Source organism: Vanellus vanellus, assembly GCF_965231255.1.
Source record: "Vanellus vanellus genome assembly, chromosome: 9".
Classification (NCBI taxonomy): domain Eukaryota; kingdom Metazoa; phylum Chordata; class Aves; order Charadriiformes; family Charadriidae; genus Vanellus; species Vanellus vanellus.
Window position 1 is genome coordinate 7,228,491 of NC_138914.1, and position 26,462 is coordinate 7,254,952.

Here is a 26,462-nt window from a genome sequence, read left to right on the forward strand (position 1 = left end):
GAGTTCTGCCTGAATGTACCTAAATGATTCTGAATATACAGCTTTATTCTTCTGGAGGTCTAGTCCCTGTTAGACAAATGTTACCTGCTTAGAACATCTGGTTCCACCACCACTGCCACATCTGTGCTCCTGAAGGGAGACTAATGACTTGGTAACAAAGTTGTTATTCTCTCGTGGAGCTACTGCATTGGCTTGGTGTATAACTGAGATCTTCCTGAGGAGGCACAACTCCTTCCTCCTTAAGCAAGGAATAGGCAAGCAGGCAACATATTTTCACCGAGATGAAAAAAAGACGATGTGCTGTAAGTTGAGAGGTTGGTAGTTAATTTTAATGGAGTTTGTATTGCAGGGTTTGAGACTGTAACAAGAATCCGTCTTGTGTGATAGTATTAAGAATTCTTAGGAACTTGCTGTGCAATCTTCATGAAAGATTCATATAAAGTTCCCTTAAGACGACATAGTTGTAGGTAACTGATTTTCTAAAGAAGGTTAGCCGTCAGCCTCATGGTCAGTCGCGTGGAAAAGCACCAGCCTGTATTTTGCTCTAGCTGCTTTTGCCTAGAATATTCCTTGCAATACTCATGGTCCCACAGGCAAGAAGTGATACAAGTATGTAACTTCATAAAATCTACCCCAGTTAGAAGACTGTCATCTTTTTTTTTTTGGTGGCTGTGATCACTCTTTTCTTCCAGCTAATTAGGCCAGGCAGGTCTTCCTGAAGAAAACAACTGTTGTTTCATTACACTCTAGGGCATCCCTGTAGGCCATAAGGAAAGGAAGAACCACTTTCTTAGACTTTTAAGAAACCCTTTGCGATGACTGTTCTAGGGGTTGATGCGAATGAAGACCAACTGCAACGAGTGACTGCGACCAAGCTCTTGGAGGCAATGGCTGAAGAAGCTGACGCTTTTCAGAAGCTATGCTGAGATCTAATTTGTAAATAATTTGTGGGGTACCACACATGATGCCTGTCAACATCTATGTTTATATAGCATTTCCTTCAGAGTAGGAGACTCCAATAAAAAACTCCTTTTAATTCTGTAAGCCATAGGAATAGCGTGAAGGAAAGGCAGAGCTTCAGGCCCATGACTTTTGTCTAGGCACTGGGCTCTCCCAGAGAGTACTGAGGAGTGCTGTGCTTCTGCTTGGAGGCAGAAGACTATGGGAAGCTCTTCCAGAACAGTCCCTAATTGGGGCTCACACATAAGATGCAATGTTTACTTTGAAATGTACAGTATGAAAGCTGGGCTGGAAATCTCCTTTGAAAATACCTTTGGATAGCTCAGCAGTTGGGCAATAAATCAGTCAAAAGGAACGTTCCATAGTTCAAGAGAAGGCAGCTATGAAGTGTACTGGGGAAAAAAGTAACCAGAAAATGTTACCTTCATTTTTCTAGGTAGTGTACCTGAAAGTCAGGCTATGAGACTCATACTGATGCCGACAGCAGTGAAAACCTTATTTTATCTCAAAACTCCAAGTGACTTAATTATAACCTTTTTTTCTGATAAAAGAACTGGGCCTAGAGAAGCATCTAAAACATCCCTGAGGATGTCCATTATTTGACTTCCATTAAAAACAAACGCTCTCAAGCAACAGGTAATCACTATATCATTGGGGAAAGTTTTAGTCTGTAAAAAGATGAACAATCGGTCTCTGGAAGCAAGGCAATTAAATTATTAGACAGCGTTCCCAATTAAACTCTAGGTTGATCAAACTCAGCAGCTCCTTGATCTTATTTAGTTGTTTATAGTTTTGCAGATAAGGTTTTGAAGACATCTCCCTGAACAAGATAGAATTGGACTATCGGACAAGAGCTTTAAACAGTGAGGCTCTTCCACAGACACCAGTAATGCAGTTTCAGCATAATTTTGGTGGTACATTTACCAAAATAATTAGCAAAATATAAAAGTATGTTTTTTATATAGTAAAAAATTATGTAGAGTTTGTGTATTACTGCGGGGGGTTCGCCTTTGCTATCACACGCCACCAAGCAGAACAGCAGCAGAATTTTTTTCTCCCTGTTAAACATTTTACCTTGGTACTGTCAAACATGAGTTCTGTTAAATCAGCATGTCCTAATTAAGAATGTATTTTCTTCAATTATACTTTAAATTAATTGCTTTACGTATCTCTACTATGTTACATGTTTAATTGTACCTTAAAATACAAAAATGTAATTGTTTCATCTCTTCTCATTTTTCCATGCCATGAAATGTCTGTCGTCTTCTATTCTCTCTTTATGGAAAGGGCTATTAGTGATGACAAATGAATATACTAATAAAGTGAAAGTTAGACAATCTTGTCCTTTTTTTTTGCACATTATGAACTCCCCTGAGGAAAAAATTGGCATTAATCAAATGTTGGAACTGTACAAATGACAATAAACTAAACATTTGATGTTGGGCTTTTCTTGATAAAATCCTTCATGAGAAAAAAAGGAAGATTAATAATCTGTTGGTAATGTTATGAAGGAACCCAGAATATCTGTTTTAGAGTATCTATTTTCATTATCGACTTCAACTATGGGTTGAAAGTTGTATTTTAAACTCACAATAAATTAAAAAAAACAGACCCTTTTTAATTTTCATGAAGACAGTTACAGATGTGCACAGAATTTTTAAACCAAACATTTACAAGCACTCTTGAGAAGATGGCCATGGACCTGATTAAAGTGAGAATACATTCCAATGCTTTGTGGTTTCAAGACTATAATTCATTATTTGAAGAAGAGGCAGGATAGCATAGAAAACATAAGTGATTTTTTCTTAATCAAGCAATTCATGCACTGAAAAACCCAATTTTCAGATTTCAAATTTTATAGTTTCAGCTCCTAAAACAAATCAAGAGAATAAGAGTGTTCTGTTTTATAGCAGAGCAATGAAATGTTTCAAGCTTTTGTTTAGGACTAGCTTTATGTTTCATTTACAAAGAATCTTTAAAATCTGCAAAGAAAGAAAACCTTCTGTTTTTCAGTCACATGGATTTTTGGCTGGTTTTTTTTTTTTCCCTGAAAGATTTATTTTTCCTATTTTTTCACTATGATAACTTGGAAAATGTTAACCCCAATTCTTCTTGTACTCTTTTTCTCTTTTTTGGGTAAGCCAGAAACGTGCTTTGTTCTGCTGAGAAGAGGAAAATAATGTTGTCAGTGTTGAAATAAAAGGGCATTGTTTGTAATGCTTATATTTTTCTATCTATGATTAGCAGACACATCTTGCACTTCTACCATTAAATTGCTTTAACAGCAGCCAACATCCACTAACAGTACCACACAAATTTGTGTCATCTTTGCCAGCATTGGTACTTTCTGGCAGATGGATATTTTTTACTCTAAGTCTTCAGTATATTACATTAGTTTCCCCCAAATCCTCATCTGCTTTTAGAACAAATTCCTTCAATATTGATCTTTTATTGGAAGACTGAGTGGCATATGGTTAGATTCTTTACCAGACAGATTTCTCAGCTTTGATATCAGGCACAGCGGCAAGCCATCAGAAGATATTATCTACATCTACAGAACAGTATTAATCTACAAACAGAATTAAAATCCTCCAAATTATCAAAAAGTGTTAAAATGATCCTATCCTGAATACAGACTATCTGCAACAACAAAGCAAGTAACAAAATAAGAAAGATTACTTAGATCTACTTAATTCTGCAGAATGGGTTTAATTAAGCAAAACAAATGAACAGTTGGAGTGTCATTAACACCATTACAGGTCTCATTATTCTTTTTAGGCTAAACACCCATATTAGGGATGAATCTAATAGAGGCAGACTTTTCTATTGGAATATGAACTCTAGTTGAGGGTTCAAATCCCCTTGTGGATTTGTAATGAAAACGTTCACACTGATTTACTTGTCACAAAACTGCAACTCGCTTGCTTTTATCGATTAGCAACATCCTTTATTTCAGCTCTGTGTCCTTTAATGAGCAAAATATAACTTGGGAAGCAGGTCAAACATCTCAAGATTGCCTGCTGTCGTAATTACATGAACAAATCCACTCTATTTTGCGTGTAGTTTACACTGACGTGTCTTACAACTGCCCTGATTTAAACCTGGAGTAGGAATACTGAGCCAAACTGATCTACAAGACACAACTTGTTTGAAACTTTCAAGTAGTGAACAAAAGTCACTTTATAAATTAAATGCATAGTGCCAAGTTTGAAATGACAGATGATACCAGCAGGTGAAGCATTTTAGATCTTTTGCTCTGTTATTCATAGGATTTCTCAAAAAGTCATAATTACAACTATTATATGGAAAATTCAGGTTGCTCAAAATCCCCTCTCCAACCTAACCTTGAACATTTCCAATGACAGGGCATTGACTCAGTGTAACTCTTAATTTGGAAGTTGGTGGGGGGGAGAAGTCTTTTCCTTCCTCCTTATAAAATCTGTTGTACCTTAAATTAAAATCTTCATTGACTAAAACCTACATTGCAGCACTCGGTGTGTTCGAGGAAACAGCATCTCCCCATACAGAAGCAGTAAATGGAAGAAGCCTTTGGTGGAAGTTGCAGAGTAGCTATGCTCCATGTTTTTTTATACAACTTAAAAAAAAAAAATCTTTGCTCCTATACTCCTACATGAGGAATAGCTTTCCAAAGCACAGTTTGAAACACTCGTTAAATCGCCATTTACCTAAAGAAAATTATATTTGCTGAGATCTGGCTTTAACCAAAATTGTCAATTACCACTTTGCTGCAAATCACTCTAGCTTTGAAACACCACCAATGTGCTTTGCCGATATTAATTTCATTCTATAGCCTTAAATGCACAAGAGACTCTCTCTGTTTCCAGCTATTAAATTTCACATTATTTCATTTCCTATGCCGGATTATATTCTCTCATTTATTTACTCATTTTAAAATAAAATTGGCTGTTTTGAAAGCAAACGATTGACAATATCCATCAGTAATCTTTTCCTAAAGCAAGATAAAATTTGCATTTCCTGTAAATATGAGGCGTAAATGATCCCCTGAATAAATCCAACTGACTGAAAATCTAAGGTTTCACCAATGGACCAATAAAAAGTGATTTGAAAACAAAGAAAGTCTTTCCATCATCGAAAAATAAGTACAAGCACTTTCTACACTACTCTTAGCAACCCTTCTGAGCCTGGACATTTATTGCAAGTGTTATGCAAAAACCTGGTGCGGAAGTTCTCTGCGAGTAGTTGAGACGCCACAGATTTTTAAGAACAAATGCTTGATAGTATTGTAGAAGCTGTAAACCCAAATGTCCAGTAGAGTGGTTTACATTTCATGTGTAAAGAAAGGTGGGAGAGGAGAAAGGAAGTTTCCTACCATAGTAAGTGAGACGTCCTCTTGCAATGTTTTTTCCTCTAGAGTTTTCAGTAATACATTCGTATAATCCTGCATCCTCTTGCTGGAAATTAGGTATTTCAATCATCCCATTGGATTTCTTCAGCTTTATTTTGCTTGGAAATGGCAGACCATCAGTTCTTCTCCAGTTAATCTGAGGCACAGGGCTAAAAATAAAATAATAGTATTTTAAACAGCTTTGCTTAAAGTACCTGATTGTTGAAATTAGATACTTAAACTGAGATACAATAGAACTCAGAAGTGACTAAAAGCTTGTGTTAAAAGTGGTATTCATACTGTAGAGGACAGATGGTCAGATGCTATGGCAACTGATTTGCACGTACCGTTCTGTTTCATACACTATTATTTGTGGTACCAAATTTGTGTGAATGCCCAATGACTGTAAAATTTCTTGTAAATCAGTCCTGGCCTCCCCTGAAGGTGGGTGAGGTTTACCAGTGACTTCCACAGAAGGAGAATCAAGACAAATCTTTTGAAATTCTCATCCTAGAACAGCCATTCATTCTCCGGTTTTAAAACTTTCACTCATCTAGTCGGGGAACCAAAGCAATAGCATGTGATTAAGTTATCAATCTCATACTTAAAAGTATAAACACCTGACAAAGCTGTCTGCAAATAAACCACAAAGTGGTAAGTAAATACATTTCCAGAAACATAAATGCTTTCTCAGATCATTTGTGAAAGATAAAAGATATCAATTGTGTGTGAAATATCATTCAGAAGAGGATTGCATTTTAATCTTTATTTCAGCTATAAAGAAAGAACAACATTATGAAAGCATCAAGTACATTTAACAGTAAAATTCAGATAAAATTCTCGCTGACTTCCACATTTCCTTCTACACAGCGAACACAGAGCTAGGTCAAAGGATATATGCAAAACTGCACTGATCTTAGTCAAGATAGTTTGAAATGGCCACAAAGATAATCAGAGGGCTGGAGCACCTCTCCTATGAGGACAGGCTGAGATAGTGGGGTTTGTTAAGCCAGGAGAAAAGAAGGCTGCGGGGCGACCTTAGAGCCCCTTCCAGTACCTAAAGGGGCTACAGGAAAGCTGGGGAAGGACTTTTTACAAGGGCATGTAGTGATAGGATGAGGGGGAATGGTTTTAAACTGAAAGAGGGGAGATTTAGATTAGATATCGGGAAGAAACTTTTCACTCTGAGGGTGGTGAGCCCCTGGCGCAGGTTGCCCTGAGAAGCTGTGGCTGCCCCATCCCTGGAGGTGTTCAAGGCCAGGTTGGACGGGGCTTGGAGCAACCTGGTCTGGTGGGAGGTGTCCCTACCCAGGGCAGGGGGTGGAACGAGATGATCTTCAAGGTCCCTTCCAATCTAAATCATTCTATGATTCTGTGAAATGAAATGTAAATTCCTGTGTTGCCAACATATACATTTGAATTCTAAATGAAATAAAAAATTACTCAAAAGACTCTTTGTTCTCTTGTTCCAAAGTAATAATTGTGATGACCAAAATAGGGTATGTAGAAAACACTACCAAACAACTGCCAGAACTCCGCATCTGTTGTGCAGATGAACCCTAAAGTGCTTCAATTTACAGCATGGGTGAAGTCAAAAACTTACTTTCCTAGTGCAAAGCATTCTAGCTTCACAGTTGAGCCTTTAGCTGCAGGAAGTGTCTCAGGAAACTGAACTTCTATTTTGGGTTCATATTCTCCCATCACACCTATATGAGACAATTGAAAAAGGTAATTTTTAAAGCCTTTTTCCTCACATTGGCATTACGTCACACTAAATTCAAAATCAAGTTTATTTTTCTTGTACTGCATTTAGAAAGCGAAGCATAGGGACCTGCCAGTGAAATCACTGTCAGACTCAGGAGAGGAAGAGGAGCATGCAACACCAATAGTTTATCTGTTTATAAAGCAATCAATATTCTGAGAACGCATAGAAATTACACTGTAAGAGACAAAACCATTCTCTGACAACTAGACGTGTTATTTATTCATGGTGTAGAAGGGAAGTCATACCATCTGTGCGCAGCACTAGAGGAGTTGGTGACCCAAGAATTTGGCTGTTGGTGACAGTGCTGGTTACCACGCAGGTGTAGTTTCCTACATCCGATGGCTCAACTTTGGCTATGTAGAGGTGACCGGTCTCTTGAGACACAAATCGCCGACTGTCCTCTTGTACAAATGATGGATATTCATTGAAGATCCAAGCAAACGACAATTCTAGTTAGTAATAAAAAAGAAGTAAAAGTGTTTGGTAAGGCTTTTCATTTTCTTTTTCTTCAAAGAGCAGTTCATTTTACTTTATTGTATTTTCAATACTCTATTATATACAATACTGTATTATGTAACAACAGAGAGCCAATGATGGAGAGAAACAAATTTAAAGGTACCTGAAACAAGCAAAACCAAAATAGCTAACCTTTTTTTTCACCAAAGACTTATCTCCTCCAGCAGAAGAAAAAGGTGAAAGGAATTCAAAGTGCCTTATGCAAGGACCATTTTTTTGATCTAGTCTTTTTTTCAAGAGACTTAATATGCACAGGAAGAGGAACAGACAGCAAAAAAAAGAGACCAAACTTCGCTAAAATGGAAACACTATTCATTCAGTAGGTACTTAACTCAGGTACTTAGCAGATAGAAACAGCACAGGTGTATGCAAGTGAAAGGAATGTCAAAAGAAGCATAAATTCCTATTAGAGCTCAACACAGCAAAACTAGGTTTTCCATAGAAAAATCCATTAAAATGCCACAGTGAAATGTCTATATGAAATGGCAAAGTAGCCCTCACTACCGTTCATTATGATCACTTGAAAGGAAAACCACACTTTACAAGATAAACTAAGAGATTTGGAAAAACCTGCAGTATAATTTTTTTCTTAACACCACTGAGCATTGTGTGTCCAATTTTAATTGGCAAAAGTCCTTTCCTGTGCAAGGCCATGTGATTGTCTCACTCACATCCTACAAAATCAAAGGAAATTAATTTTTAATGGTTTTCCAGGCAAGAAATTATTTTTCACCCAACTGCTGCTCAGCTGAAAGTTTATAAAAAGATTACAGCTTCTGCAAGGGGTAATTAGAGACAATTATAGCTTGATTAACCTGCCTTCATGTTAACATATCTTGTAGCATTTGCACTGCCCCTACAAAATGGAGATCATCCCTTTTTGCACAGGTTTAATATGAAAGTGCATAAATTTGGATGCAGTCATGAAATGGAGAGTAAGGATTTTCATAACCCTCATTGAGTATGAATCTGCACCCAGGAATGCGCTAAGCCAACAAGACAATTTAACACTAGGTAAGATTGTGCAGATGAAAAAACATTCAATAAATGAAATTATTAAAATATTTATGGACTGGCTAATGCAAAAAGGGCATCAAATGAAATGGCTTATCATAATTGCATTTAATTTTCTTCTATCAATATTTAAACTCCTTCCATTAACATAATTTTGCAGGAGCAGTGTGTAGGAACAATTAACAGTTCTCAAGAGTTAAACTTTTGTCGTATTTGGAAACAGCCATCTACCTTTCTAGGACCTCCAGTGTGTCTCCTCAGGTGAAACAGTGGTTATCTCTAAAAGTTCCCTCTTACACCACGAGAGGTGTCATTAATTTACGATAAGGAAGGCCAAGCAGGAGTTACCAAGAGAAGACAGGGTAGTTAGTGATCTGTCATCTACCTTGACTTCAGCAAGACTTTTGAGATGTGCCACAAGAGTCTCATACACGAGCCATATACAAGAGTCTCATACACGAGAATATTCATATAGTCAATAAAGAAAACATTCTGTACGGCTATTCTTCCTCCTTACAACACAAATACCAAGATGTAGGTGTCAATGGTTTGCTGTTGAATTGAGAGGGCTTGTTGAGTAAGCACTGCGCGGCAGTGGCATCTGTGTACCATTCTGGCTGTGGTCTGGCACTATGCAGTATCTATCAGCCACTTCAAATAGAAAAAATAAAATAAAAAATAATTTTAAAGAAGGAAAAAGAGAAAGAGTACACATGAAGAGTCTGAAGGGGACTACAGCCTCTTTCTTTAAGAGCAAACATTATATGGTCTTGCTAAATGGGAAAGACCAAAAAATAAAGCAAAAGGAGCTGGATGAAAACAGTGAACAGAAGGCTGAGGGAATGGCTATAGACCAAATCAGGTATCAATTCAGAAACTGTAAGAAAAAAAAAACCCAACAACTTCATTTTCTGCTCTGCATCAAACTCAGATATCCACAAGACACAAAGTGTGCGAAGCAAGGCTTTATTGGTTCTGGTATTTATTGAGCTACTTGTTTTCTTTAGCTTAAAATATTATTTTATTCTTAAAAAAAAACAACAACAACAAAAAAAACACCATGAAAAGAATAAAGGCATTATTCAAGACTCTGAAAGGGGACGGACAAATCTGGATATGCAGCAGGAAAATAAGCAGCTTGATTTCATTCTTATTATATTGGGTTAAGTCAAGAGTAAACTCATTGAAATCAGTCATTATGATTATGAAAGCCACACAAAGTGTATTCCAGTTTAATTGGATCCTTCAACAGCCTATGAATAAGCACTCCTAGAAACCCCATTTCCCATTCAACATATATTTTCATCAACTCTCTTAAAAAAGAAGCAGGGTGTTTCCTTACCAGCGCCCTACAGCCAATATCTCATTTTATATTTATTGTACTTTACAAAATTGTATTCTTACTTTCCAAAAAAATTCATATTAAAGAACTTGTTCTGTGATTTATTATGTTTACACCATTTGCCTGTTGCTGATCCTAGGGCACCTCAAGGGACATAAACTCACTCCCTTTCTGTCAATTACAAGTTTTCAGTTGATTTTCTGTTATAAATGGAAGTAATATGTCTCTCCCGGGCTTCCTCAGAGATCTAAGCCTTTGCTTTCCAATGCATTTTTTCCTTATTTGGCAACTGTACATGGATAAGGTATTGGAAATTACAGTTATTACTCAATTTTTATTTGTTTACTACCTCTTGGTTGGCTTCTCCTCTTTATTTTGCATTATTTGATTATTATTTACTGTGCAGTCTACAAGCCAAGACATGCTCAGCATGCCCATACTGTTCTAGGTGCTTTGTGCATCTAAGCGTTCAATTAAAAATAGCTCACAAAATTGCCTGTCATTTTTAAATTTAGATTTTCACAAAATTCAACAATTAAATCAGTATCATTGACTATATGCCACAGTCATTTCCTGCCATCTATGAGCCTTGAAAATCACACCTTCGCTTCCTAGGTAAGAAAAGTTTAATATTGCTAAAGGAACACGAAGGGGTAAGCCCCGCACATTTAGTAGTTTTTAACTGGGTTCAAAGTTAGACTTTAAACACATGTACATGCTTTTGAAAAGATTACTTTTCATTACATTACACATTTTGTCTAAGAGAGGCTGCAACGCATCAGTGGAAGACTGCGGAATGAAACCAGGGCAGTTTTATTTCTTGTACACAGATAACAGTAGTTGTGGGAATCTAAAAGTACAAATTAATTCAGGAAGTCAGCAAAGCAAAAGTTTGGGGGAAAAAAAAAAAGTGCATATAGACGTATGACCAAAAGGAAAAGGATAATTTATAAAGTTTATTTTACACTCTAAATGCACAAATTCTGAAGGCCATCTCTGCTCGTCATTCCCCACCATCTCTTGCGCCTTTGTTCGGGATCACCATACATCTGCTGAAATATGTATCTGCTATAGCCCTATCATTCACACCTAAATGAGATTTCTAAAACAGTCAAAAATAAATGATGTGAACAATATTGCTCTGAAACAGATTTAAACTTATGTTCAAAACTGACTGGATTTCAACTAGTGAAGTGGGTATTTCCACAGATAATCCTGAGAACCACAGAATCATCAGAGTTGGAAGGGACCTCTAGAGATCATCTAGTCCCACTCCCCTGCCAAAGCAGGATTGCCCAGAGCACATTACTCAGGACTGCATCCAGGCGGGTCTTGAAAGTCCCCAGAGAAGGGGACTCCACCACCCCCCTGGGCAGCCTGTGCCAGTGCTCTGTCACCCTCACCGTAAAGAAGTGTTTCCGTGTATTTGAATGGAACTTCCTATGTTGCAACTTGTGCCCATTGCCCCTCATCCTGTTACTGGGAACCACTGTCTGGAATCTGGCTCCATCCTCCTTCAACCCACCCTTTCGATACTTGTAAGCATTAATAAGGTCTCCCCTCAGCCTTCTCTTCTCCAGGCTAGAGTCACAGCTCTCCCAGCCTTTCCTCATAAGGCAGATGCTCCAAGCCCTCAATCATCTTAGTTGCCCTATGCTGGACTCGCTCCAGCAGCTCCCTGTCTCTCTTGAACTGGGGAGCCCAGAACTGGACACAGTATTCCAGTTGTGGCCTCACCAGTGCAGAGTAGAGGGGGAGAATGACCTCCCTCGACCTACTGGCCACACTCTTCCCTATGCAGCCCAGGATTCCATTGGCCTTTTTGACGACAAGGGCACATTGCTGGGTCATGGATAATTTACTATCTACCAGGACCCCCAGATCCTTCTCCTCAGAACAACTTCCCATCAGGTCCATCCCTAACCTGTACTGGTGCCTAGCATTCTTCCTCCCCAGGTACAGGACCCTGCACTTGCTCTTGTTGAACCTCATTAGGTTCTTCTCTGCCCAGCTCTCCAGGTCACACTGGATGGCAGCGCGGCCCTCTGGAGTGTCAGCCACCCCTCCCAGTCTGGAATCGTCAGCAAAGTTGCTGTCCCCTCATCCAGGTCGTTGATGAATGTTGAACAAAATTGGACCGAGTATGGACCCCTGGGGGACACCACTGGTTACAGGCCTCCAAATGAAGAAATGAAAATACTTGATTTTGAGTGCATCAAGCACTCAATAGTTACGAGGTTTTATGTTTTTTTTTTTTGTTTTTTTGTTTTTTTTAAAAAAAAGGAGTTTCATGTCAATCATCAATACACAAATCTATATTATTTCATACAGCTCTCCAATTCAGATTTTGCAATATTTTTCAGTAGAGATACCAGGATATTTATGCTTCCCATCATATTCTCCCTCTTCAACTGGCATTCTGTCTAACCTGCAGGATGGTATATGGCTTGTAAAAAACTGTTTGCAGGAAAGTAATCAGAGAAAATTTAGCAGTGACAGACACTGCAATTAAAGAGATGGAAATTTGTAACAACCAGCTATTTTGAATTATCTACCTTAGAGTTAAGAGTAAAAGTAATGGAAAAGTAACACTGATTTTGAGAGGATAATGACAGATGCCATAATTAAGAAAGAAACCAATTAGTTCATCATTTGGCCCAGTTTCAGCTCAAACTGTGAAGAAATGACAGAAAGCAGAGAAAAGCCTCTCGCTTTGTGGAGGAGCATCACTCAAGAAGGAGCAAGGTCCCACGGCACAGCCCCGAAGCAATCGGGTACAATGCTGCGGGGCACTCACGCACACAAACGTCCATCTGTCAATGGTTTTGAGGAGAGCTCCGTACCGCTGTCCGCATGGGAACCCCTGGGAAGTGCAAACAAATTATTTAGAAGTAGGAGATTACTCCACTTTAACTCACGAAGGTTAAACTCCCAGAGAACACTCTTAACCAAGACATAAACTGTCCTTGGTTCACTGCAGCCTAATCCTTAGAGGATTACACCACTATGGGTTTAGGTCACTCTGCTTGTGGATGTGAGTGCCCCCAGGGTGTATAAGGCATTTTATCTTACATACACTGTCTTCAAACTTCTCATTAACTTTTCTTCTCTTACTTGGGCAAACCCTAGCTACTTTATTCCACTTAGTTCACCACCTCCAGTAGTCCATCCTTCCTTTGGCGAGCCAGCACAACCACCCGCAAGGTTCTTCTTGGTGCCTGGACTTTAGCCCCCCAAACCAACAAGGTAATACTTTATCTCTGCCATAAAATAAATATCTTTCATATTTTTTGGCAAACATTAAAGGTCGTTTTACAAATGAAAATCTTATGCACTGTAGGCATAAGACAAGGTGTTTACGTACTCCAATATGGGATTCCCTAACTTCTGTGTAAAGACATTATAATGTCTTTAGGCGACACTGTCAAAAATGATATTGTTTGAATGAAAAGACGCTTTAGAATTTTATTGGAAATAAATTGTACATCATTTCAGGTTTTAGGTTATATTCTTGAGCACATTAAATGCCCAGAAACTGAAAAACTGTCCTAGCTATCTTCAGCTGGGAAAAACAAAACAAAAACAAAACTTGGACTGCATATTTCCGAGGGGCATCCTGAATTGTTGGCATACAAGTAGTCATACCACTAATAATGCAAAAGTCTTTAGCTGTTTACAAAAGCTGCAGTCACACTTCAGCGTACAGTCTATCTATAAACTGTAGGTTGGTAGTTCACTTTTTGTTAATGTTTTCTATACAAACATAGTGAGAACTACAAAACAAACTTCTGTAACAGTGCCTGAATTGTGGCCACCAGGAGTAAGTTGAAACAATGAGTACCTACTTAAAATGGTTGTAACATTTTCCCAAAATGGAGAAAAAAGTTTGAAGATTTATAAATGCTTCTGAAGTCTCCCCCAAACTCTTTGGAATAACTCCCTTCTTTTGGCTGAAGGTATTTTTGTTTATACAAAATGTAAATTGCATGATGGGAATCCGAGTCCAGCTACAAGAAGTGAAGAACGCATCCCGAGAAACTCATTTTATTCCAGAGTATAACGGAAACACCCTGATTTGAAAATAATGTATACCATTAATCTTTTTGGCATAAAAGGTGAATTATTTTGTAGATAAAATATAAAAGATCAATTTTCAGCATGCTGTGCAGGTAATTAGGCATGCAACTTCTGTGTATGGAATAACCTGAAACAATGAGAGAGGTCTGAAAGACCTATGTAATATCTCACAATTTCAATCTACACATTTAATGAGAGTATTGAAATGTTTTAGCTGGAATTGTAAGGTTCCTACTTCAGGCTGACACCTAATTTTCTTTTTTAAACAGAATATGGTAAGAGCCCACCCATTTTCTGATTTTGAAATTAGCTAGTGTGATGTAAAAAAAAAAAAAAAGAAAAATGCAATTCCTTAAACACAGTTGCAGCACGAATCATTTTTCTCTACTGCTCTGTCCTTCACAACCATGGACTGGTCAAGTAGTAATTGCACATGCGTGTCCGTTATCTTAGCGTGGCTGCCACAGGTGACAAAGCCCACTGAAGGTCCATCTTTCTCTATACTCCACAATTTGTAGAATTATTTTAAGTCTTTCAAAGCAGCGTGAAAAGCAAAGCACACTATTGTAATTAAAACATAAGCGTTTCTAAGCTCATCCTTGGGAAACACAGATGTTCAAGACGGGCAGTGTTATTTCTTTATTAATACCCCAGAAGAACTCATGTTAAGTGCATTTCCAAACAGCACTGGAGAGGCAGCTCAGCAGCACAGCTTTGGCTTCTGTCTGTCTTTTTTCCCCTCCTCTCTCCTGTGACATGTGGGGTTTGACCACTGTTACATCTCAAACCAAACGTGACCTTGTGATATAAAAGTGCTTCTTAACTGGCAGGTTCAATGTTCCTTGGTGCTCCAAAGGAAATCCAGATGCTAATGGGAGAGTCTAACAAAATGCTTTTCTACATTTGGGTTCCACTGCTGAATAAAAACCCAATTTCGCTTCCCCTGTAGCTGTGCAGGATGATGGATTACTTTATCACATTTCTGAACTAATTGTTTCAGACTAGCTGTGTCATTCAAACCATACTGGCTCCAATCAAATTGTTCATACTCTGGAAGTATGCAGAAAAGTAAGAAACTGCTTTAGGAAGCAATATTTAAATACATACCCATTAGCCATATCCATCTCAAATGACAAATTGTTCTTTTAATCACCTCCCTAGAACTTTACATTTAATTGCTCAGAGCATTTCTAACAACTCTGTTGTGCTTTTTCTATAGTTGAAAGTATTTTAAATTGCTTCTTGCCTACAATAATTTTGAGGGTAAAAAGATGATAGTTGAGCTTATTGCTCAACTAAAACACATCTGATTTCTTCTGAATGTTAAATATTAGGGAGATAAACTATGGGAAACTAATGGAAATACCCAAGAGTAAATTTTCAAAGGAACATACTAATGTTTATAGGTTGAAGTAGTAATTACTGAAGTAGTAATTACTGACAAACTTCATTTAGTAGTCTTGCACTCATTTAGAAGAATGTACTCGGTAAACCTCTGTGAAAAACAAAAATTAATTTCAGAACTCTTGTTAAGAGTGTAATGATCAGCTACGACTGTGTGCTGGGACTGCAGCCACCTCCCTCCTGCCTCTTCCTAATCAATTATCTTCTTTCCAAAGAAAAACTCAAACACTTTAGTAGAGAAGATAATAAAGAGCTGGAGGAGAAAAACCTCACAGTAACGATTTAGGGCTAAAAATAATCTTGGTAGAGGGTCAAATCCAGTTATTTTCTCCAATTTTCTCCTCTTTTTCCCAGGGCATACCTGAGATACCTGGCACTAGCAAAGTGAAAAGGCTCCAACTCAACTTTTTTCTTGCAATTTGGTTCTTAATAGACCTCTCCTTCTTTCCATCTGTCCCCCCTTCTTCCAACAAATACCCCCCCCCCAAAAGAGGCACGGTCTCCCATTAAAACCCTCTTGTCCCATATTGCTGGCTCTTTCAGTTATTCAGGTTCAGGAACGGCTCATGAGAGCAGGGATCAGCAACAAAGTGCACATGCCACAGTTTTTCAAGGTCTTCTGGAGTGGCCACCTACATTTTGCTGATGAAACTTGAACCTTATGCAGTATTAGTCCCACCCAAGTCTGCTCTACTCTTTGCTCTCTTGCACCACAGCCCACACTATACACACTACTACTCTATGTACTAAAATCTTAGTGAACCTTTAGTGGAAACCAGATGTACTGCAGCCAGCAAAACTCCTCCTTGGGCTATAGATGAAATTGTACCCCTCACTGCACAGACTATAGGTTCTGATGTACTCTCTCACCCCACTAATAAAAGAATAATCTAGCTTTAAAATACTGAGATTTAAAAATACTGGTTTGATTTCTGATTTGTGTACTTGAGTATGCTACTTTAAATACATCTCTCTCTCTCTATTAATCACAGAATCACAGAACCATCAGAGTTGGAAGGGACCTCTAGAGATCATTTAGTCCCACTCCCCTGCCAAAGCAGGATTGCCCAGAGCACATTACTCAGGACTGCATCCAGGTGGGTCTTGAAAATCTCCAGGGAAGGGGACTCCACAACCTCCCTGGGCAGCCTGTGCCAGTGCTCTGTCACCTGAACCGTAAAGAAGTGTTTCCGTGTATTTGAACGGAACTTCCTGTGTTCTAACTTGTGCCCATTGCCCCTCGTCCTGTCACTGGGAACCACTGAAAAGAGCCTGGCTCCATCCTCCTTCAACCCACCCTTTAGATACTTGTACGCCATAATAAGGTCTCCCCTCAGCCTTCTCTTCTCCAGGCTAAAGAGTCCCAGCTCTCTCAGCCTTTCCTCATAAGGCAGATGCTCCAAGCCCTTAATCATCTTAGTTGCTCTTCGCTGGACTCGCTCCAGCAGTCCCCTGTCCCTCTTGAACTGGGGAGCCCAAAACTGGACACAGTATTCCAGTTGTGGCCTCACCAGTGCAGAGTAGAGGGGGAGAATGACCTCCCTCGACCTACTGGCCACACTCTTCCCTATGCAGCCCAGGATTCCATTGGCCTTTTTGGCGACAAGGGCACATTGCTGGGCCATGGATAATTTACTGTCTACCACGACCCCCAGATCCTTCTCCTCCGAGCTGCTTCCCAGCAGGTCCGCCCCTAACCTGTACTGGTGCCTAGCATTCTTAATGATTGAAGGCTAGAATCTTTCCTTAAAACAAAATGATAAAAAACTCCAATATTCCCATAATCATTTTGCAATGGGTATTCAAGATGTAGTGCAAAATTTAGGAGAGCTAATATTACTGATCATAGAGGTTTCCAGGCCTTATGCTCTATTGACGACCTGGCTTTGGAGCTATCCGTCATGATCTCTTAAACTAAGACTTACAAAAGGGATAGAAGACCATATATCTAAGAAATAAAACAGAAGTATTAATAGATGTATATGCCCAGTGTCACTGATGTGCATAATGAAACATGGAGTTAAAGAGTTCTGAAAGAATTTGGAATGATACCATGCTTGTCCAGTTTGCCCTTTCCCAAACTGGAATCACAAATCATTTGCCAGAAGTTTCTTAGGCCAGTTATAACCTCCACACTAGCTTAAAACCATATCCTGTTAAGTAGCTGCAGATTTTGCACAAATATATAAATAAGGATATACTAATTTTAGTCTGGTTTAACTTCACCCTGGAACACAGGTTTATCAAAAGAAACAGTGCTTTAGAAAGACTGCATTTGATAAAGTGCAGAACAGAGACCGTCTCCGTAGCATTGGTTGTTACTGGTGGTGAAAATAATGCTCTGACAGACAGAAATCATTGTAAAATCCAACTGTGAATGTGTATTATTGTCTCTCATATGGACAAATATAAGTGTCTCTCGGGTACCATTTGATTTCAAACTGTCAGCTGAAATTTGTGCAGATGATGATGATGACACCAGCAGGACTATTTCAAAATATATTTTTAAATAAAAATACCATTTCTCCTTGGCAGACTGAGAACAGTTCAAGAACACCACGGAACCATTTTTAAGGCCATTGCTTTTGTAATATTCAACATACTATTCTCCTTAGAATGCACTTTTTATGCGAAAACCTCATAATGTGCCTACTGCAAGTATGATTTATTGCTCACGCCCAGATGAGTGTCATTCACAATCTGCAACTAAAGCAAAAAGCAGAGGTGCAAAACTAGGGTGCTTTCCACCTTCTGAAAACGCGGTAATGGGCAGCAGAAAAGAAACCATATGCTGGAGTTTTATCAGTTTGGTATTGATTTGTTTTATGGGTATGAAATGTTTCCAAAGCCAAATGAGTAAAATTAATTCAATTTACAGTTCCCTGAAAAATAGCATGCTGATATTCAAGAGTCAGAGAAAAAGAAATAATCAAAGCATCAAAATATTTCTGGCATATGAGATACTTTCCATGCCATGTTATTCATGAAGCACAGTCTTGCTGGAACTTGCAGGTCTCCAAATGGCAATACAAGAGACTCGAGCAAAAATTTGCAATTCTAAATACTAATTTGCGACTGACATGACATTATTCACTGAATGATCTGTCATAGCAAGCAGCGAGCAATAAAATTGGGATCTATTTTTCCACGATCTAATATCATTTCAAACCAGCATATCACAACTTTAAAATAATAAGCTATAAGCTAGATTGATCCCTACCCTTCAAATGCAGTCTCGTTTATTGATTAAGTCTACATTTATCAGGGTGTGATAGTAACACGGACGACATTTTCTTGCTGCTTTATTTATGGAGAAATATCCTTGCCATATTGCATGAAATAGGAACACATATCGCAGGAGGCTAATCATAAATAAGACAAGTAGAATTTCCTTGCAATTTCCAACAACAGCTTGTTGGCTCCACAACATTCTTGCCATTTACTTAAATTCTTGTGGGTTATGGTCATGTCCCACACAGTAACAAGATAACAGGGAGTATATCCACCAACATAAAACTAATGCCTAGTTCTTCCAGGCGAGCCTGAATTCCCTGAAAAGTTTGAATAACCATCAAGTTAATCTTTACTTCTACCATTAAAGATCATATTTTCTCTGCGTATAAAGAAGGTCTGAAACCACCACAGACAACAGAAAAGGTTGATGCCTCACTGCTCCCTCCCCTCCCAAAGAACAGTATATACCTCATAAATTAGTAAAATTCTGTGAAATCCAAAATCAATGTCAGATTAGTAAGAGTGGCTGTACTAAACAAATATAAATGACAATATCTAGCAAATAGAAATATTAACTGAAGACAAGCTACATCATAATCAAGATACACGTACAGTAGTAACAGTAGGTAAAATCCTAAAGGGGTTTGTGGATTTGCTTTACTCTGGGCTTTGTCACTCCTTAGATACCAAGTTTTGGAACAAAATCAACAGTAGAGAAAAATCATTTTTAGATCTCCATATGTCTAGTCTTTTCCATTCTTGGCAGAATAGAAAGAAATTAGCATCGCATGAATGTTTTTCAACCAGCTGCATGTTAAGTGTGTCCAATATTAAGTTTTGTATGTTGAGATGTTTGTTATATCGACAGTCCTTTAAAACCATCAAATACATAACAGTAACACAGTGAAAAGTCAAAACAGGTGTAGCATTCAGTAGAATGTAACAGTTATAACAACTGAAAAAGATAGGAGATCTACATAAATCCAGTTGAGATGTCATTTTATCTTTTGATTATGTGGGGGAGATGATTTACTGATTTGTGGAAAAAACAGGGTATTTTAACAGATTCTCTGTAACAGAATTACAGTTAAATATAGAAGTATGGTCATGCAGAATAATGACAGATTATCATCTTAATTATCCAAAAATCACTGCTCAATTATAATACAACTTACATTATCTAACATAAATTAGTAAAATATTTGGGGGGAAGTCTTCACACAAAGCCAGTCATTTATTGAATCCCCCATTCAGTAAATTAAAAACAGGACTGCTAAAAAAGGGAAAGTCAAAAAGGGAAACTGCGCTAACTCTACAGAAAATATTGGAGTGGTTTGTGATACAGCTCATGTTTAATGCAAGAAATATGAAACTGATCTTGAGCGCCATCTTTCTCCCCCCTACCCCGACAGCCATCACAGAAACAAAGCCAAAATACAAGCTCAGCATATGAGCTGATGGGTATGAAATCAAATGGAGTTTCGTTGTTGGTTTAAATAGTAGATATCCATACCCTGACGGAACTGGAACTACAGACTTCAAAAGGACAAAAGTACCATTAACTGCATTAACAATTTGCTCCCTGTTGAAAGGGGATATTCATATTACTTATGTAAATATCTGTGGCCAAGATAAGCAAAAAAAAAAAATATGCCAAATCATAGAAGGGAAGCAATTTCCTTTTTCCATACCATGACCTGGTATTTCTTTTGGGATGAACATGGGTTTCTATTATAACTGGAACGCTGTATATAGAGGAATAATCACAATTTAATCAAATCTGTCCTTGATGGCTCCTCACCGAGAATGTAAGAAATAAGCACAAACCCCCATCAAGCTAGCAAGAACTTAGAAATTGCACGAGATAACAGAACACAAAAGAAAAGTATTTTGGAGACTAAAGGGGAAGGGAAAACAAAGTATTTGAGAAGGTTTTTAGAATTAGCGTTGTCTGAAATTATTTGATAACTAAGTGCAACAAATACAGAATCAAAGAAAAAAAAAGTAATAAATTGGATCACTGACCTGGAAAGGGCTGAACAGTTCTCAGAGCCCTCAGGCCAGGTCAGCTGTTCTGAAACCAGCCCTGCTATTCCTAACAAACTACTTCGCTTAATGGATGGGTAGTTTATCTAAGACTTACTGACCTGCATCCTACCGTGCCAGATCTAGAGGCACTGTATGCTTGATGTCACTGTGCTATAGGTTTATTTTAGCATAGAAAGAAGAGGAAGGACTTTTTCCACCTTGCTCCATGACTCCCGAAAACTTTAACAGTTAATCCTCCAACTCTCAGACAAACCCAAGGATTTTAAATAATTCTAGTACCAATTCTCAATTCCATTTGATAATTCAGGGAGCCCCCAGCTCTGACTTGCACGAATAACACAATTATCGTAGGGGGTGTCAATCATATCCCATCTGCTGACTGCAAAAGAAATTCTCACCTCTTCCGTGTGTTGACCTGAACCACCGTTCTTGGCAATATGAGCATGTTTTGTGTCACCTCCCATTTAACACCTCAAACTTAAATATTGCAAGACTTGGTGCAGAGCTGTAGTCAGTTTGGCGACCACCTCTGGCTGTATACCCAGGCACAGGAGTATAAGAATGGCTGGGGTAATTCAGACTTTGGACTGCATATAGAAGCAAAATTTAATCATTCTAATTCTTATAGATAGCTGGGAGAATGACCCATTTTCTCAGCAGCTGAAAAGACAAAGCTGTTGCAAGGCTATAAAGATGATTTAAGAGTATGTATCAGTTTAGAGAGAAAAATTCTGCAAGCTCAGAGAGTTGTAAAATTGCCACTTTATGGCTGTGTCTGCTTGGACTCTGCCAAATTTAAGAGGTCACAATTCCTATATTATTGTATTCAATGTTTAGCTTGTGTTACCTTGTCTTTCCAATCAAATCTAATGTTTAACAGCACAGCCCTTCAATAATAAGACTCCATATCAATTAAAACCAAATAAAACCAGTTACTTCCCAATATTACTTAAGGCTCAATACGAATTTGTCAAAGACTGAAGATGCAGAATAAATGATAAAACACACTTGCAGCTTTTGGCCCACCAAGAATCCATACATCCAGTTTTCTTGCCCCCCCCTCAAGACAGCAGTGTTTTAAATTATGCCAGCATCATTGTATTACACTATCAAATGTGTTGATTGCAAGAAAACAGGCAGATACTGGCATAATGAATCTGTTCTTTGCAATTGTCTAGTCATTGAGAAAACTAGATTCACTGAGGCTCGGCAATTGTGAAATTGGGCAGAATTTAGCTCCAGAAGATGCTCAATTAATTACTGGAAATATCATAAAAATCAGACATGTTAAGTGCGCAGAAATTATTAGGAGCTAGAAGGGCATTTTAAGATAAAAGTAAATCTTCCTAAGTACTTCCCTCCCCCTCTTTTGGTTTTGTTTTCTTTCTCTCTGTATTTACTTCAGAAACCAGGTTTCATTCTTGCTCTCTCGGAAGGATCTCTTTCATTCCTTTTCCTGGGAGATATTCCACATTAGAGTCAATCAGCCCTGGTCGAACCACGAAGCCCGGAAGGTCCCTTACCTCCCGCCCGGGGGGGTGGTCCACAGAGCAGCACGACTCCCTGCCCCTCTCGAACTGACACCGCGCTTCTCATTTTCGTCCTGGAGTTTTCAAGATCTGTTTTTGAAAGAAAGGTGAGCTGGATATTAGGAAACAGAAAAGACTAAATACACAGGAGCTTCAAGTTCTCAAACCCTGATATCAAACCTCTTCATATGCAACTAAGTTTGACCGTTTCAGTGAATCAGTTGCAAAAGAAATGGCTGTTCAACCCAAGGGAGGGTGACAGATTTGGGACTGAAGTGAACTAATTTACAAGAATGTAATCAAGCAGATCCTATGGCTAATTTTGTTCTTATGCTAGGCTTATACTACTCTAATTTTGATAACTACAAAAGGAGTCATATGCATAACTTAAAAATAGGTCTTTAAGCCACTTCCAAAACGAAGGCTCTGTGAAAACAGCATCAAGATCCTACTGAGCTCCTCTAACCAACCATAAAATACTGCTAATAACACAGCTATTCAGAAAATGGATATTTCTATCTCTTTTCAAACAGAAAAGAAATGCCTTGACCATCTTCCTGGGACAGAATCCCTTGTAACATCACTAAGCTCTGGCAACCACTTCGCACCTCGACCCAGCGCTCTGCTCTACCCGGCTTTGGGTCTTCTGTGATCTTTTTAAGCTGTTTGAGAGGGGAAACGAATGCTATTGAGTATACATAAATGCAAAATTAAAGAGCAGCAGTATTTTATCATAAATTTGTATTGACTGTCCCTCTAACTGGTGACTCAAGATCCAAGAAAGTATGGCCTCATTTTATCCTTGAATTAAGCTAGATATAACATTCAATACAAACTAAGACAGATGAAGAGAGATTTTTTTTCCATGAATAAACTATGTTTTTCCATAACAAAACCAAACAGGAGACAATTAAAAAAAAGTTTGTTTATAGCCTTGTAAAGGATACTAACATACAGAGTCTTTAAAATACGGTTGTTTTTACAACTAAGTATAATATGAGTAGTAAGTTGACCAAGAGTAGCTATTTCTCAGAAATATAATATTTTTTAATATTGAAAAGCAACAACTGCTACAGTCAGAACACTGAGCAAGAGTGATTAGAGTTTCAATGCATCATTTAAAAAAAAAAACAAACATTTATTGTCTCAGTAAGATACTGTTCAATTATTCTTTGTTACTGCACCTAAATCTCATAGGAGGGTTTCTTAAAAGGGCTATTTTCAGCTTTCCAACTGAATTTCCATGCAGATCCATGTCAGGGTCTACATTTTCACTCACAAAGTTCAAGTCTTTCAGCTGGTATTTCAGAGGACATGTGCTATTCTACACTAGAATGACAACAGCTATGCAATTTGCATTTCAAAATTTAGAGAAAAAAATAAATGTTTTACATATAAAGTTAATTTAGACCACATTTTGCCCTCTTACATCACAACCACCGTGAGTCATAAATCTTATGCAATACCTATCATTTCTGTAATTAAGATGAACTGGTTTATCACTGCTTTCTAAGCACATATGTTCATTTATCGCAAACATAGACTTTCAGAAACTCAGTTGCCTTTGAGCTGCCCGACACACTGCACGAGTAGGATGGGAATGGGCTGGGAGCACCCAGGGAAGGGACGTGACCTGCAGGACGTGCTGAGGCATTCAGGAAGGCACGTCCTCGTTATCCCGCAGGTACCCAGTGGGGACCCTCCGCAGCTCTGCAGTTTGATCTGTTGCAATGTTGTACTGCAGAAGTTATTAATCACTGATTGCAGATGAAGACTGCTGTCACAGGGGAATAGTTTTTTGGGAAACAAGAAGCAATGCAGAATCCATCAGAAAAATGAAGAATATGAGCCATACTACAATGAAAGAATAATTTTTCACTAATTAGCAGGAAGCTCTCCATCCTACCTTCTAGAGTGGTTGAAGTACCAGACTGATCACACAGCTGCAGAAATATCATCACTTAGTTCATTTATATACTTGTATATTCTCTTTACGCACTGTCTGGCACCACTTTGAAAATAATTAAAAATCACCAATAGACTTCTCCATGAACCTTATGCAATGAAGTCCAAACCTCTGACCTTGGAAAGTACTCGCTGCTTATATATGAGCTTCTGGTCTGATTTTTAGGCATCTCTGTAGCATATTCAGAGTACTAAAGGTCAAAGCCAGCCCTGTTTGGTGGAATATCAGGGCAGGTTGGTTTGGGGTGGTGGGTCTGGGGTTTTTGTTTGTTTGGGTTTTTTTAATAAAGCCAGTATCCTACCAGCAGTGGCACTAGGGAGTAGTGCTGTATCTTCTAAGAACACTTGCTATTACATGAAATCATTAGGAAGGAACATTAAGTTCTCAGAAAACTGACAGGGTAAATAAAATACTGTAAGAGGTGGGCAAATAATGGAAAAGAGTGTTTACTTTTACAGATCGATTTGTATCTCTGAAATCTGAGGCTCTTATCCCGCTGAAATGTCTTAATAGATAAAATACAACTGGAAGCAAAGAATGACGATAAGAACGGGACAGAAGATGGTTTCGAGAAGCGATGAGTCAGAACAGGGCTCACTTTTCAGCGCCCCATGGGATGACAATATCCCATTGTTTTGTTTGAAAGAAAAGGGTGGAAACATATAAAGTATTTCTGCATTTTGTCTGTTGATCTATAGATTGTCTTACTCATCATCAGATTTTTACAACTTTATCTACTTTCTCAAACTGGTCACAAAATAAAGCGTTTTAATTAGTTTCTCTTTTCTACGGCTTTTTACTTCTTACTTGCAGTTATTGTGCTCCACTTTTATTTCCCTTCATCTGAAATGCTACAAAGAAACAAGCAATGTTACTACCTAACTTTAACAGGCAGTGTCTAATCGTAATGTTGAAAATATTTTGGTAAAAATGTTACAGAAACCTGACCACACAAGGAAAAAAAAAATCCAACTTAAAACCAATCTAGAACTGCATAATTTGCAAATTAAATGTTTTTATTGTCTGTTTATAGTTTGCCATACAGAAGAAAGCTTAACATTAGCAACTGAGACCTTTCTGACGCCTGAAACAGCATTTTCTTCTCCCTTCCCATGCTAATATATATATTGGCCTCATTGCATTAATACCAAGTACATAAAGTTACACCAACTGAAATACACATGCTACCGCAATAAAATGGAGCAAGCAAATGTAATTTGGCTTTATTGAAAAGTCTCTTATTCTGCCTGAAAAGGAGAACAATGAAACATGTTCTTGCACATACAAGCAGCAAGGATACAAAAACCGCATATTCCATTGGGTTCTCTCCTTCCATTTAATAAACAAAGTTTAAAGTCTCAAGCACTTTGCAATGAAAAATTTCAAAATATGGAGTAAAAGTAACACAAGCATAATTTCCATAGCCTCTGCCCTGGAATAACCGTATTATGCATTTGGAACAAAGGCATAAAAGAGTTTGTGTGATACCCGGTTGTTAAAAGACATGGACTTGTAAATTCATTGGGGGGGAAGGGAGGAAAATATGCTACCTGAAGCCCCCGTAGAAGGTAGAACAGACCTTGTTCTCACCTGATGTCAACACCTGAGAAGGAATTAAAAAAAAAAAATTGACCTTCATCTGCAGAAGGCATGCCTGTTGACTGCATTCACTGCTGTTCACCGCAAGTACCTTCCAAAATGTTTCTCTGTAATCTGGTGTCACCAAGGAAGGTAAGCAAACTGATCATGCAAGATCAGATCAAATATTACACTTGTGCTTTGAAAATACATAGGACACCATGTTATGAAAGATCCAGAGAATTTTTGATGACAAAGCTGCTCCAGACACACCACTCCTAGCTTGTGGCAGCAGAGACAAGAAACCACACAAGAAACGCGTGGGATGTTTCACCCCTAGTCACACGTATCTGTACACAGGATCTTCATAAGATTAGTGGAGGCTGCTAGAAATTATACCATCTTCTAATTTTATTTTTTCAAGTAATGCACAGGACACATTCACTCCCTGGAGAGGAGCAGGATTCAGCAATTTCCAACTCCAAGTCCAGTGATACCCAAGCATCTTATTATACTTACATCAACTGATATTTATTGTCAACACATGTTTACTAGCAATTCTGCCATGTTTTGATAACTGCAGAACAAGGGTTCATGCTTTACAAACATAATTGTCCCTTAAGAGCCACAAAAGCATTTATTCTATCACTTCATTAGACTCA

The 26,462-nt window shown here is 38.2% G+C and overlaps 1 protein-coding gene across 1 annotated transcript in view; it reads right to left on the reverse strand.

Annotated features, from left to right (window-relative positions):
• CNTN3 (contactin 3) overlaps window positions 1-26,462 on the reverse strand; it is a gene marked incomplete at both ends in the record, with an annotated part of 83,397 nt that overhangs the window by 32,828 nt on the left and 24,107 nt on the right. Inside the window, 4 exons of the mRNA XM_082487596.1 lie at window positions 5,312-5,496; window positions 6,930-7,032; window positions 7,337-7,540; window positions 22,251-22,346. Coding sequence (XP_082343722.1) covers window positions 5,312-5,496; window positions 6,930-7,032; window positions 7,337-7,540; window positions 22,251-22,346 — 588 coding nt within the window. The remainder of the gene's footprint in view (window positions 1-5,311; window positions 5,497-6,929; window positions 7,033-7,336; window positions 7,541-22,250; window positions 22,347-26,462) is intronic.